The 13,581-nt window shown below is 44.5% G+C and overlaps 1 protein-coding gene and 1 pseudogene across 2 annotated transcripts in view; both read right to left on the bottom strand.

Annotated features, from left to right (window-relative positions):
• Positions 1 to 4,982: 4,982 nt before the first annotated feature.
• LOC308609932 (protein WWC3-like) overlaps positions 4,983 to 13,581 on the bottom strand; it is a gene marked incomplete at both ends in the record, with an annotated part of 51,179 nt that continues 42,580 nt past the window's right edge. Inside the window, 6 exon segments of the mRNA XM_081259208.1 lie at positions 4,983 to 5,047; positions 6,055 to 6,056; positions 6,058 to 6,182; positions 7,933 to 8,160; positions 9,940 to 10,032; positions 12,102 to 12,266. Of these exon segments, the coding sequence (XP_081115334.1) occupies positions 4,983 to 5,047; positions 6,055 to 6,056; positions 6,058 to 6,182; positions 7,933 to 8,160; positions 9,940 to 10,032; positions 12,102 to 12,266 (678 nt within the window).
• On the bottom strand, positions 6,227 to 7,199 carry LOC308609930 (pre-mRNA-splicing factor SPF27-like; annotated as a pseudogene). The gene has a single exon. The product of its transcript is annotated as a pre-mRNA-splicing factor SPF27-like (transcript).

The following is a 13,581-nucleotide window of genomic DNA, read 5'->3' as shown; positions in this document are numbered from 1 at the left end:
TGTAGCTTTCCTAGACCCTGCCCTACTGCACCTCTTCCCTTGGCTGACTTTAATCGGTATCCTTTCCCTATGATAAATTGTAACCGTGAGTGTAACAGCCTTCAGTGGGTATTGCAAGTTGTTCTAAAGTGTTATTAAATCCGGGTGTGGTTTGGGGACCCCACCCACCCACAAACTTGCAAGTGGTATCAGATATCAGGGTGTGGTATTGAGGACGACAATCTAACACTGCCACTGCTAGTAATCTACCAATACCACGTTAGTAATACCAGGAATATAATTCCTGGGTCAAAAAGAACTACAAAAACACCTTTGTCTCCACTCAGTGGATTTCTTGTCCCTAGGAATACTGGCTTTGCAATTTTGATGTTATTTTATGTGTATTGTTTATAAAACTAAGTAACTTAATTAACACCAGGAGTTTCATCATAAGAGAAAGAGATACAGATATATGTAAAACAAAGTTAAGTTGGGGGGAAAATCTGTAAAGTTAAATTTTAATTGGAAATTTAATTTAATAAATAACATTTACTTTAATTGGAAATAGGAAATACAATTCAACTTCAAAAATTATTTTCAAAGATTTGCAAAAGTTGAGAAAATAGCAGTAATGAGTCCCCATGTATGCACCCTCAGCTTGATAAAGCTGGTATCTTGCCAGTCCCTAAATCAATCAGTACTGTGTCGTTCACCTTGATGAGACAACCTGGGTATTGAATGGTACAAGCATATGAGTTACCAAGTGCAGGATTCCCTTTGTACCCACAGTTAACTTCCTCACTTCGCGTACTATCTCACACAGCAAAGAAAACCAATATAAAATGTAAAAGCAAAGTCAACTGAAACAATCACCTAATTATTATCCCATCTGCATGATCAGACCCCCCAGATGGCTGTCTGCTTGCTCTCTGTACATCCCCTGCTGGACCAGTGCCTGCTTCACCTACACCTTACTCACATGATTGACTTTCTCCTACTTACCTGCCCCTGCCCCAGCTAGTGATTGTTGTAGCTTTAGATCAGAACACCTTTACCAGGATAGCTTAACAAAGGGGCAGTGAGGGGTGTGCCCCTCTACTAGTTTCCCTGGTAACTAATGAGCCAACCTGGCGTCAATTACACCTATAACTGGTAACCTTCCCCCCTACCCCAGGAGTCCTGCCTGCTGTGAGCTGCACATGATGGGGTGTTGCTCCAGGATCTTGCTTAGATGTGTAAGCACCCCCACCCCACCCCCAGCCATTAAACCACTGACGTCTATGTTGCTGACCCCAGGATCTTTCTTTGGTCTTAAATCTGGGCAAGTGCAGGGTTTGCAGGCCTAGGGCTTGCAGGCCTCTGGCCTGCAGCCCAACAGTGAGACAAAGGAAATCTCACGGGGATGAAAGATTCAGGATATATAAAAATTTAAAAATAATAAAATAAGATAAAGTAAGGTCAATAGAACACTATGAAATTTTGATTTAAAATAAGAAATGTGTATTTTGGTCTTCATCCAAGGTTCTTCCTAACACAGAAATCAGTGAAAAGGTGAAATCAATGTCTTTTTTTTATTCCTAACAAGCTTCTTTCAACCATGAGTTTATTTTAATGAGGAGACTTTTGGAAAACCCTAGATTACTATAGGATGGGAGCTGAAATATTTACAGACAAAATGATATTTTGTGTGGGATTTCCTTCAAAATATGAGAAGTGAATGAAAGTGTAAAAGAAACAAATTTGCCCATGACTGATCCATGCTGAAATTTGGTCAGAGGACCATAGGGGTTTATTTTACTATTTTTATACATTTATAGTTCTCCAAAACTTAAAAGGAATTTTAAAACATATTTCCACTCTGTTTTAAGAACTCTAATTTTAAGAAATACTTTCAAACAATACAAATCGGAGGAAATGGTGACATAAGCAAAGAGAGGAATATTGATTATTACTTATTCCCACAACGGAAGAATATTTATTTAAGCAGTTTTCAACCAAAGTTTGACAATTCAGTGATCATAGGAAGAAAAAATTCTTTTACTTGTAGTTCTATTTTAAAAGAAGCTTAGTGGCAGCATTTTAACAGTTTCTTGAAAAGGGATATCAGCATTTGCAATCTACCTCTGACTACCCCGAGTAGGACTGCCAATAAAATAGGGCAGTTTTCTTAATGACAAATGAAACATGTAGACATATTATGTCATACAGTTTCTGATGCTCCCATGATGTCAGGAATTTATTCTAGGGCCTACAATAGTGCCAGGTAAGTAGCAGGTGTTCAGTAAATATGTTTTATTAATAAAGTAATGAATACATGAAAAAACATACGAATGACTGAGTTCTAAATTTTAATTGAGGAAGATATAGTATTTTATATCACTTCATCATGGGGACACAACACTTAAGGATAAACAAAGATAAACATAAAGCAACAGGACTTAAGTTTTCGTTCATGTGGGATATGCTCTTGACAGTCTTAATTGATCAGAAGTTGCAAAATCAAGCCCACCATCTGCTCCACCAGAGCCTCTAACACAGACCATTTGTCTTTTCCAGCATGAACAATGAACACTCAAAAAGGGGTCCTCCACAGGCAGCACAGAACTTTTCTTCATTTGTCTTGATTTTACGTCCTTACTATGATCTTATAAAAGCAATCACATGCAGGGCAGAGCATGGAGAAGTAAAACAGAGAAGTGGCAAATGTAAGAGGCCAGTGCACTGCCATAGAAGCTGCATTTGGCTAAGATGGGATTTAAAACAACAAAAAAAACCCAGCTCTCTAGCAGGGAAACACTTCCAAATGGAAATCTGCTTGAGCTGGGGGTAGAGGGTGGAGAGAGGTATGTTAAGCAGTGTTATTCAAAACCACTTGTTTGGGGCATTTCTATGCTGGCACAGCTGCTAAAAAGCAGCACAGAGAAAATGCATTCTGCAAGTCTCCCCACATGAATGGAGACTGTACCTCAGACATAAATAACTTGCCATTTGCATGCTCTAGAGTCCAGTGGTAAACAGTCCTTTGTTTGATTTTAAAGTTTCAAATAGCTCAGGGAAGTTAGAGAGGGCCTAACTGTCCTCACTTGCTTATCCATGCTGTCTGCTTGGCTGCTAATTCTAATAAGGAATGTTTTGTGAGTCTCTGCTTCCACTGCCAGTATACACACTAAGAAATTGATGAGGGAAAAAAAAAAAGATTAGAAGCACAAACGCATAGCAACAGATGACAACTGTGAATAGCATGAAGTTTTCAGTCTTAGTACTACTTACAAACTCTATTGTCCATATTATGTGGAGTGTCAATGAAAGGCTTTCACAAAATAATTTTTAACTCAATTTAAAAGAAAGGCAGGTTATACTAGGGAAGAGGCTTCAGACTAATGAGGAGACCATGATTAACAGATATTTTCAACGGAAAAGAGGGAGAAGGAAGCCACAGGAAGAGTTGTATTTTCTTTCTTTCACATTTTGATTGATCTTGTTTACTCATCCAAAGCTTCACGAAGAAGACTGCATTTTAAATATAATAAGTATATATTAGGCAAAATATTTATATCACTTGGAAATTCAAAAGAATAGTTGTATCCTTTTATTGAATAAACATATTTTTCCTCATGAGCTAGTTCTACGACTTCTTAAGAAATGTTGGGAAGACTCCAGTATGGGGTGGGGGCCTTCTGATCGAAAGCACATGCTCTCCTGTGAGTGACTCGCCAGGCAGTTGTAGTTCCCATGGAAGCTGGCTTCCTCAAGAAAGCGCCTTCAAAGGTTATCGCGTCCACGTCGTGACTGCTCTATCCATCAGCGGATCCAGTGACTCAGTGAAAACACACCTTCTTTCTTCTCTTTTCACTTTCCTGCAGTGCAGAGCAGCAGAGCAGAAGCTCCACCACCGCCCTCCTTGTCGGTCAGGATCAGACGGGGCGGACTGGAAAGGCAGGCGGGGCTGCCCAGGCCAGGTGAGGGTGGGCTGTGTGGCTGCCAGGGGCTCCGTGACCAGCCTCAGACCCGGGGTGGGCACGGAAAGGTGCACGGAAACCAGGGGCTATGGGTGCCCAGCCCGCGTGGGAGACCGAGCTCCACAACGCGCACCCCGCACTGACTTAGGACTGAGCCCCTAAGGTGGCATCTTAACAGAACATAAAAGGTGCGAAAGTGTACAATATACGTGATAAATGCACACAGGAGAAACGGGACGAGTGACGAGTTCAGCACATAGTGTTTGCATTTCCGATGTCAGACACAAAACCGGCCCCAAAGATCCATTCTACCACATGGCAAATACTGAAGAACTAAATTTCAGTCTTAAAATACACCTTAAAGTCAGTATTTTCCTTCAAGGAGGAAAAAAAGAACTATAAATAAATGGCAATAGAGTGAATTTGCCTGAGTTTCTGTCTTCCACCCTTCAAGTCAAAGAAAACAGCACGGGGCTTTCCTGGTGGCGCAGTGGTTGGGAGTCTGCCTGCTAGTGCGGGGGACGCGGGTTCGAGCCCTGATCTGGGAGGATCCCACATGCCGCGGAGCGGCTGGGTCCGTGAGCCACAACTACTGAGCCTTCACGTCTGGAGCCTGTGCTCCGCAGCAGGAGGGGCTGCGATAGTGAGAGGCCCGTGCACCGCGATGAGGAGTGGCCCCCGCTTGCCGCAACTAGAGAAAAGCCTCACGCAGAAGCGAGGACCCAACGCAGCAGAAATAAATAAATTAATTAATAAACTCCTACCCCCAACATCTTCTTAAAAAAAAAAAAAGAAAGAAAACAGCACGGAAACTGTCGAATCTTAACACAATAGCTACTCTTTTATAAAATAACCTGCTTGAGATGTTAATTTAACAACAAGGAAAAGCCAAGCCTTGTTCCTGTCACTATCAAAAAATACATATGTATAGACTTTTGAAAACAAAATGTGTATATTAATAACTTTGCACAAATATTTGAAAGACAATTTTAGCTAGACAATTTTAGAACTTCGTGGAAATAAAATAGGCAGATAAATACTTCATCAAATATCATCAACCAGCAGCGGAGGTATGTTGGTCCTTGGTCTCGTGAAAAATGTTATCTTCTCTATGGGTGGGCATGGAAAAAATTATGTTAGAAGGTGATATGCAGACACTGAAAGCTGGCAGGAAGCTCTCATATCAGTGATGGCTTTCCTTGTTCACAGAACAACCAGAATTTGAATTCCCATATGTTTGTACACAAATTTTCAAAATTTTAATAGAAGTTATGATACTCCTAGGAGGGCAGGGTTTTATCTCCAGTGGCTGGAAGAGTGCCTGCTACATAGTAAGGGTTAATTCTTGTTCTATCAACAAATGAATACATTTTAAAAATATATCAATATATGAATTCTAAATCCAAACTGAAGGAAGTGGTTATAATATCGTGTTATTTTATGATAAGGTCATAAAAGTTACAGGTACAGAGAAAAACAAAGCTAAAAGGCAGGCACAAAGTAGTATGGATAGAACTGTGTTAACTGCGGCTGTATAAAAGAACAAAACCATGCAAAACTAATTTATGTCATTAGAATTCAACACAGTGTTTAAGGAAATTTGCAGGGTAATCTGGAAATGCTGATAATGTTTTGATTTCTGTAATGTTCAGTTTATGAGAACTCACTAAACTATATTCATAGAAAAGAACATTTTCCTATATATAGAGTATGCTTCAATCTAAATTTTAAAAAGCAAAGATAACACATACTGTACGTATGTAAATTGCTGTTATTTATGATCATAAACATAAAAGATGTTACAAGAGCCAGTAAGTGAATTATGTTTATTAGATGAAATTAGTCATGAAAAAAATAACAGGTTAGGTAGTAACATGTGGTATTTTAATTCTTAATAAGCTGAATGCAAAATTAAACAAAAATGATCATAATTGGCCTTAATTAAAGCTACACAGAAAATAAATCAGGAGAAAAATCGCACAATGCTAACAGCAGTGGGGATTCCAGCTTTGTTCTCGACTTCCTTGTGGGTCTTTCTCAATACTTTACTCTTTAGAATGACAAAGGTATGACAGTAAAAAGCAAGCTGGAGAGTGAGGCCTGGGCTTCTCCCCACCTGAACGCCTGCACCTGGATGGGCTCTTTGAGGTTCTGCCTGCGCAGCTGGCACACCCCTTTGGAGGCCTTCTTCAGCATCTTCTCAGCTGCCTGTTCTTGATGGAAGTCAAGTTTGGTCTGTCTCCTCTGGAACAGCAATGCGGGGTGAACAAGACGGGTTTTCTTCCAGTTTTGGGGGGGGTATTTTTTACATCTTTATTGGAGTATATTTGCTTTACAATGGTGTGTTAGGTTTTTTTTTATGTTGAATTTTTTTATTTTGCTGAAATGTACAAACAGAATATAACAGTCCACATTCTATGCTTTCTAAACATTTAACCACTGATGATTTCCGTAAGATGCTGTTGTTCTTCACAGTTCAGATGTTTGATCTTCTGTGAAAGCCCAACATGCCTTCCTTTCTACCCACCAGATTAGTCTTTTTCAGAAGTCTTGCCGTATGTTTTGTTTGCCTCTCCATGTTGCTACTTCATTTGAAAGAGTTCATTTTCTAATTGTACAATAGTCCTTTCAATCTCATAATTCTTACTGACCAGGGATACCCAAGTTGACTCCATTTCTCTTAATTTAGACCCAGCTGTGAGTTGCATGTTCTTTCGCTGCTTTCAAGTTTAAGTATTGAATATGTTTCCTTAACTTCTGGAGCTCTTTCTGTGCATGTTCAATCATATGAACTAGATTTTCATTATACCCTTTCCAGACATTGCATCCATGCTGTGACATTAGTTCCAGATTCTCAATTCGAACGACTTGATGCTCTAACTGGGCCATAGAGTTGTTTACGCATTCTTGCCACGCAGCAATGTCATTTTTCTGACCCGAGGAAGGGGCTGGAAGTTCATATCGTTTCATACTGAGCAATTCAATTGGTTGTCGAGCAGCCAATCTTTCAAATTCATTTCTCATTATGTCGGTTTCAAAAGTGGAATAATCCGGGGCTGTCAGGTAGCTCAGGTAGTTCTTGGTAGGTCGGTATCTGCGTGTTTCCTCCTCCACCAATGCCGCAGCCGCTTCCCGCACACCAGACGCTTCATAACCTTGGTCAAAATACGGCAGCGCATCCACCACCACCTCTCCGGCCACCAAACCCGTACCCGCCATTCTTAGGTTCGCCGGAGTTTTCCCAGTCTGCGCGGGCTCAGGTTCACTTGGTGTGTTAGTTTCTGCTTTAGAACAAAGTGAATCAGTTATACATATACATATGTTCCCATATCCCTTCCCTCTTGTGTCTCCCTCCCTCCCACCCTCCCTATCCCACCCATCCAGGTGGTCACAAAGCACTGAGCTGATCTCCCTGTGCTATGCGGCTGCTTCCCACTAGCTATCTATTTTACGTTTGGTAGTGTACATATGTCCATGCCACTCTCTTTGTCACAGCTTACCCTTCCCCCTCCCCATATCCTCAAGTCCATTCTCTAGTCCATTCCCATCTTATCCCTAGGTTCTTCATGACACATATATATGTGTTAGCATACGAGAATTGCTTTTCTCTTTCTGACTTACTTCACTCTGTATGACATACTCTAGGTCCATCCACCTCACTACAAATAACTCAATTTCGTTTCTTTTTATGGCTGAGTAATATTCCATTGTATATATGTGCCACGTCTTCTTTATCCATTCATCCGATGATGGACACTTAGGTTGTTCCTATCTCCTGGTTACCGTAAATAGAGCTGCAATGAACATTCTGGTACATGACTGTTTTTGAATTATGGTTTTCTCAGGGTATATGACCAGTAGTGGGATTGCTGGGTCATATGGTAGTTCTATTTGTAGTGAAGAGCGATAGAAGCCCCTGCCAGATCCGGGCACCGGGAGGTGAGAAAGGCTCGCCCGCCTGCCCCCTCCCCCCGTTGGCGGGCCGGGGCCTCACCTGCCTCTCGGCCTCCCGCAGCAGGCTCCGGAAGCGCTCGTTGCGCAGCAGCCAGGCCAGGGGCTCGGCGTGGCCGCGGAGCTGGGCGTCCTCCAGGCGCTGGCGCAGCTCACGCAGGGCGCACAGCTCCTCGTTCAGTTGCCGCTGCCGCGTCCGCGTCGCCTGCAGGTCCAGCTCCAGGTCCAGGGACGTGCGCGCCGCCAGCGCAGCCAGGGAGGACCTGCAGGGCTGCGAGACCGCGGCCGTGAGCGCGCCCACCCCGCCCGCGCCCTACCTGCAGCTTCTTCCCCGAGTGACCGACCCCACTGGAGGGAGACACCCGCAGCGTGGCCCGACGCCAACACAACACGGATGTGGGCGACACGGGTTCAAATCTCCACTCCGGTAACGAGCCAGTGACAGCAAACTGTCCGCTGTAATGACGACCTAGGCTTTGGCTAAAGCGCAGAGAAACAGACCCTCTCACACGGGGCAGGAGGGCATCATCTTTCCCAAGTGCTACTTGACAATATAAGCAAGAGCCACAAAATGCTGTGTTTTCTTTGGGTCTGAAATTTCATTTGACTTGCATCTGAAAGGCACAGCAAAAGGTTTATGACAGAAAAAATCCTAAATACCTAACAAGAGAAAAGTGATCAAATACATTATAAGGCCAGCAGAACACGCAGCTATTGTAAAAAGATGAAAAATATACCGACACGGCAAAACCTTAATGACCTACTGCGTAACGGGAAAAAAGCACGTTATAAACCACGTTGAGGGCTTTCTGGTTAAACACACACAAGCTGTCAAAAACGTTCCTCCCCAGGGAATTCCCTGGTAGTCCAAAGGTTAGGACTCCCCGCTTCCAATGCTGGGGTGCAAGTTCAATCCCTGGTCGGAGAACTAAGACTGCAAGCCGCGCAGCGAGGCCAAAACACAACAACAACAACAAAAAACCATTCCTCCCCATATAAGCCTGAAGTAAGCAAGTCTCCTGTTTTCAAGAAAGTTCTAAGACGAGAATAGAATTTTGTACGTGGAGCTGAGAGCGGTACTTCCCACGCCATGGCAAACGACGCCGGAGAAGGCAGTTAGTGCAACAAAATCACAAATCCACGAGCCTATCAGCGTTGTCGGGGGGGACTGAATAACTGTATGCGTCTTACACACCCATAACACTATTTTGCACATATACAGAAGTTAAATGCAAATGTAAGTGACTTAATAAACACAAACTCACTTAAAAGCTCTGCTGAACCATTCATAGCAGAGCTCACTGGTTCCCAACCAGGGGTGACTTGGGCCCTCAGGGGACATTTCTGGTTGTCACAACTGGGGGAGGGGCTGATACTGGCAACTAGTGGGTCAAGGCCAGGGATGCAGCTCAACGGCCCACACTGCACAGGACAGCCCCCAACAAAGTCAGACCTAGGCCAAAATGCCAACAGCATGGCTGCTGAGAAATATTTTTGTTGCTGAGTTATGTATTTTCTTATCATTCTCAGTCAGCGGCTACTCTAAATACAACCACCACAGCGAGATCTAGGAATTTCTTTTTCTTTCAAAGAATTATTGCCCAGGAAAGTCAGGGAACCACCACCTTACAAATTAAAAGTAGCAAAACTGTGTAAACTGGCATGATGTGGAGAAAAAATTCGGTGTATATAAAGGAAAACTGTAGAACAGTCCTATGTAGGAGAATGCGCCACGTTGAAAGACTCAAATTTTCTAAACTGTCTATACTCCCTTGTCAAAAAAGAAAGAAGAATCTCTTATACAGAATGGCTGCTTATTTATATTTTAAAACGTAAAGGTCATGTATTATCGTAGATTATGACATTATCTTAGGAAATTAACAAATATTGGTAACATATTGACATATACACTTAAAAATTATATCTAAGTAAACAAGGAAATAAACATATTACCTTTCAATTAATCTTACCTAAAATATTACCTCTTCCGGTTTGTAGAAGTAACTCCCAGGGTATGTAGGGATGGCATATTAGTCTACGTGTCACATACCTGCTTATAGCGAAGGGTTCGTCTTTCCAAAGTGTTTCGGACAAAGGGAGACTTCCGGGACAGCGTTGAACTGTCGCTGTCACTACGATAAAGCTACACCAAAAAGACTGAGGTTCAGAAACACTTCCTCAAGAATTCAACATTCATTCTCTGTGTACTCTGAACTGGATTATTTTGTTTCTCGCGCAAGTACTCAAACAGATACGCCGCTTAAAGCTTTTACCAAGACTTTGGGTTTCGCTTACAAGAAAACCCTAAAAAAGAGTTTCAGGCCAAACAAAGACAAACCAAATAAGCAGACCAATCCCCAGCCCCACCCCTGCTTCAGGTCCATCAACTGAACCAGCTGAGGTTTTCCAGGCTAATCGAGCAACACAATTTCAGTCCTGTCAATGCCAACTGCCTCTTGATATGGTGTGACGATCATGAAAACCCGCACTTTCCTCAGCGCTTTTTACTTTTTATCAATCATTCTCATTTGCTGTGTTTCTAGCTTTCGCAAGAGCTTGGAAGAGTGGCGTTCCAGATAAGAGCCTCGTTCCTGGCAGGAGGACAAGCGCACACCACTAACACCCACCCTGCCCATCAAGGGAAAAGGCCTGTCTTTAAAAAGAAAAATAAATAATGCCGACTTCATGGGAGCCAAGACATTACGTATTTCATTTGGTGGCAGGTTTTCATTTCAGGATCAACGTATATCTGTGTGAAAGCAAAGTCTTGGCCTTCACGGCCTTACTTGCCGTAGCAATGAACCCCAGATATCAGGAAATGTCACAGCTCTGCACTTACGTGCCTCCCAGTCACCACAAACATATATAAAAAGAGGCCTCTAGACGCATCGCCGGTCAGTGCGTGCCTTTGTGCAGGGCGCAAAGCACAGGGCAGGGGCTGGAGGCCTGTCTCTGGGGAGGTGAAGGGCTTCCTCCTTCACCACCCCATCCTCCTCAGCAAGCAGGCTGGAGGCTGCTCCGCAGGGGTTCGGCAGGAGTCTAGGATAAGGAAGGACGGCCCTCGATCAGGCACCTCCAGCCGCGTGATGAAGCATCAGGCCCCGCAGAGCTGCAGCCTGATGGGGCAGGAGTGCCCCGCCTGACCCTGGGCTGCCCGGGGCAGCACGACCGGGACACCTCACTGCGCGGGGAGAGGAGCTGCAGGCCTCACAAACGTGGCCACCCGGGGCCCAGCCCCTGTTGCTCCCGCCTGTGAGTAAAGGATTCCCTCCCCAAGGAAGGTGGGCTCCCTGCTCAGCTCCTGGGCAGTGACCTGTAAGTCCCTAGAACGTTCTAAGTGTCTCTGTTTACCTGGGGACCTTGGCCTGGCCACACAGTCTCTGCTGACAATGTGAGGGGGGCCCTGGGCCACCAGCTTGACCCTGGAGGGGCTGCAGACGAAGGTCGGCCATGCCGGCCACCAGCTGTGCCCCGTGACAACCCCCACAAAAGCCCTGGGCACCAAGCCTCGGGTGAGCGTCCCTGGTCGGCTGTGCTCCGGGCACGCTACCACTGCGCCGAGAGGTGAGAGCTGCCGCACAACTCCGCTGCGGGAGAAGGGCTGGAAGCTCCGCCCGGTCTCTCCGGAGGGCTGCCCGATGCCTCTTCCCCCTGCGCGTCGGCCTGCACCCCTTCCCTGCGGCGCACCATCACCGTGGATACGACGGCTTTTCTGAGTTCCGTGAGTCCTAGCCAGTTTCTGAGCCTGAGGGTGGGCCTGGCGACCCCTCAGTATCTCCCACGTGGGCCTGACGGTCTGCCTCTCTCATATGATCAAACTCTGGCTCCGCCCTAATGCAGCGGCTCCATGGTAGTCCCTTCAAGGGAAGATGCTTTCCCCAACGAGCCCCGTCAGAGGAGCGGGAGGGTCGAAGCTCTCCTCGAGCCAAATGGCGCCCCAGTGTGCTGCGCCGTGAGCACTAATCCTCAACAGCGCCTCGTCTCTGCTAGTCCGTGCTGTTACTGTCACACGGCCACGGCCGGCCGACCTCCAACCTGCTGTCCTGTCTCCACGGACCACAGCAGGTGGGGTCTCCCCCTCCACTTGTCTCAGAGTTCTCAACCCTGCGTGCAGGTGAGGGTCAGCCGGGAGCTCCAACCCTCTGCTGCCCAGCCCCGCCCGCGACCGATGAAGAATCCTTCCAGGTAGGTGGCAAAGGACTCCCGACCTACGCTGCAAACGTACTGGCTTCGTGCTCCGGGCGAGAAAGTCTGGGAACGGACAATGGTGCTGCTCCGCGTGAAGGGCGAGCCGCGGGCCCTGCGGCCGGGCCTCTCCTTCGGCAGACTCGCCACCTCTTCTGGGAAGAGATCTTCTGTGTTGGTTTCCTTATCAACCTAGAGAGTAATTTATTGTTTACCACGACTCTTTCTAGAACACAAGCATTAAATTAGTGTAGTCACCAAACAACCTTGCCATTTCCACTGGAGGTCTAACTGGCATTTCACATTTAATGAGTCTAAACGTGAATTTCTGTACTCTACCAAAAGTTTTTCATCTGTTCATGCAAAAAAAATCTCAGTGTCATCCTGGACTCCTGTCTTTCTCTCACACTCCATTATCTAGACCAAGAGAAACTGCATTGGCTCAATTTTCAGAATTACAAGTATTTTGCACACGCATGAACCTAGAGCATATTAGGCTTAGTGATATAAGTCACACAGAGAAAGACAAATGCTGTACGAATTCACTTATATGTGGAATCTAAAAAAACAAAATAACTGAACAAACATAACAAAACAAGCAGCAGAGTCATAAGTCCAGAGAACAAACAGGGGATTGTCAGAGGGGAGACAGGTGATGGGAGGGAAGAAATAGGTGAGGGAGATTAAGAGGTACAAACTTACAATCACAAAACAAATGAATCATAGGTATGCATATACAGGGTGGGGAACAGAGCCAATACCTGTGCACTGTCTTTGTGTCGTGACAGATGTTAACTCGACTTACTGTGGAGATCATTCTGACATGTATAGAAGTATGTTGTATAACAGGAACTAACAAAGTGTTGTAGGTCAGTTATATTTCAAAAACCAACAAGCTCACTGAAAACAGACAAGATCTGTGGTTACCAGAGGTAGGGACTGGGGGAGGCGGAATTCAATGAAGGCAGTCAAAAGGTACAAACTTCCAGTTATAAGATAAACAACTACTAAGCATGTTTGTACAGCATGATAAATATAATGAACACTGCTGTATGTTATATATGAAAGTTGTCAAGAGGGTAACTTCTAAGAGTTCTCATTACAGAAAAAATTTTTTTTCTATTTCTGTAATTTTGTATCTATGTGAGATGATGGATGGTCACTAAACTTACTCTGGTATCATTCTAACATGTATATGTAAGTCCAACCATTATGATATATACTTTAAACCTACACCGTGTTTATGTCAATTATATCTCAATAAAATGAAGAGAGAAAAAATTAGGCATTTTTTGACCCCTTGTCACCAACCCTTCATCCAAGTCACCATAATCTCCTACTCAGCACGTTAGTGCTATACACTTCTCATTGCCCTGCCTGATTCCATGCCTACCCTTCTCTTGAATCTATTTCTAGTGCAATAATGGAGATCCCAGTAAAACTGAAATACAATCACGTCACCCCTGTGCTCAAAACTACTCCTCAATTTCCTACCCCTTTCAGAAAA

This window comes from Mesoplodon bidens (assembly GCF_964165515.1).
Source record: "Mesoplodon bidens genome assembly, contig: HAP1_SCAFFOLD_412, whole genome shotgun sequence".
NCBI lineage: Eukaryota > Metazoa > Chordata > Mammalia > Artiodactyla > Ziphiidae > Mesoplodon > Mesoplodon bidens.
The sequence above is the reverse complement of the archived record's forward strand: the minus strand, read 5'-3'. Positions and strand labels throughout refer to the sequence as shown.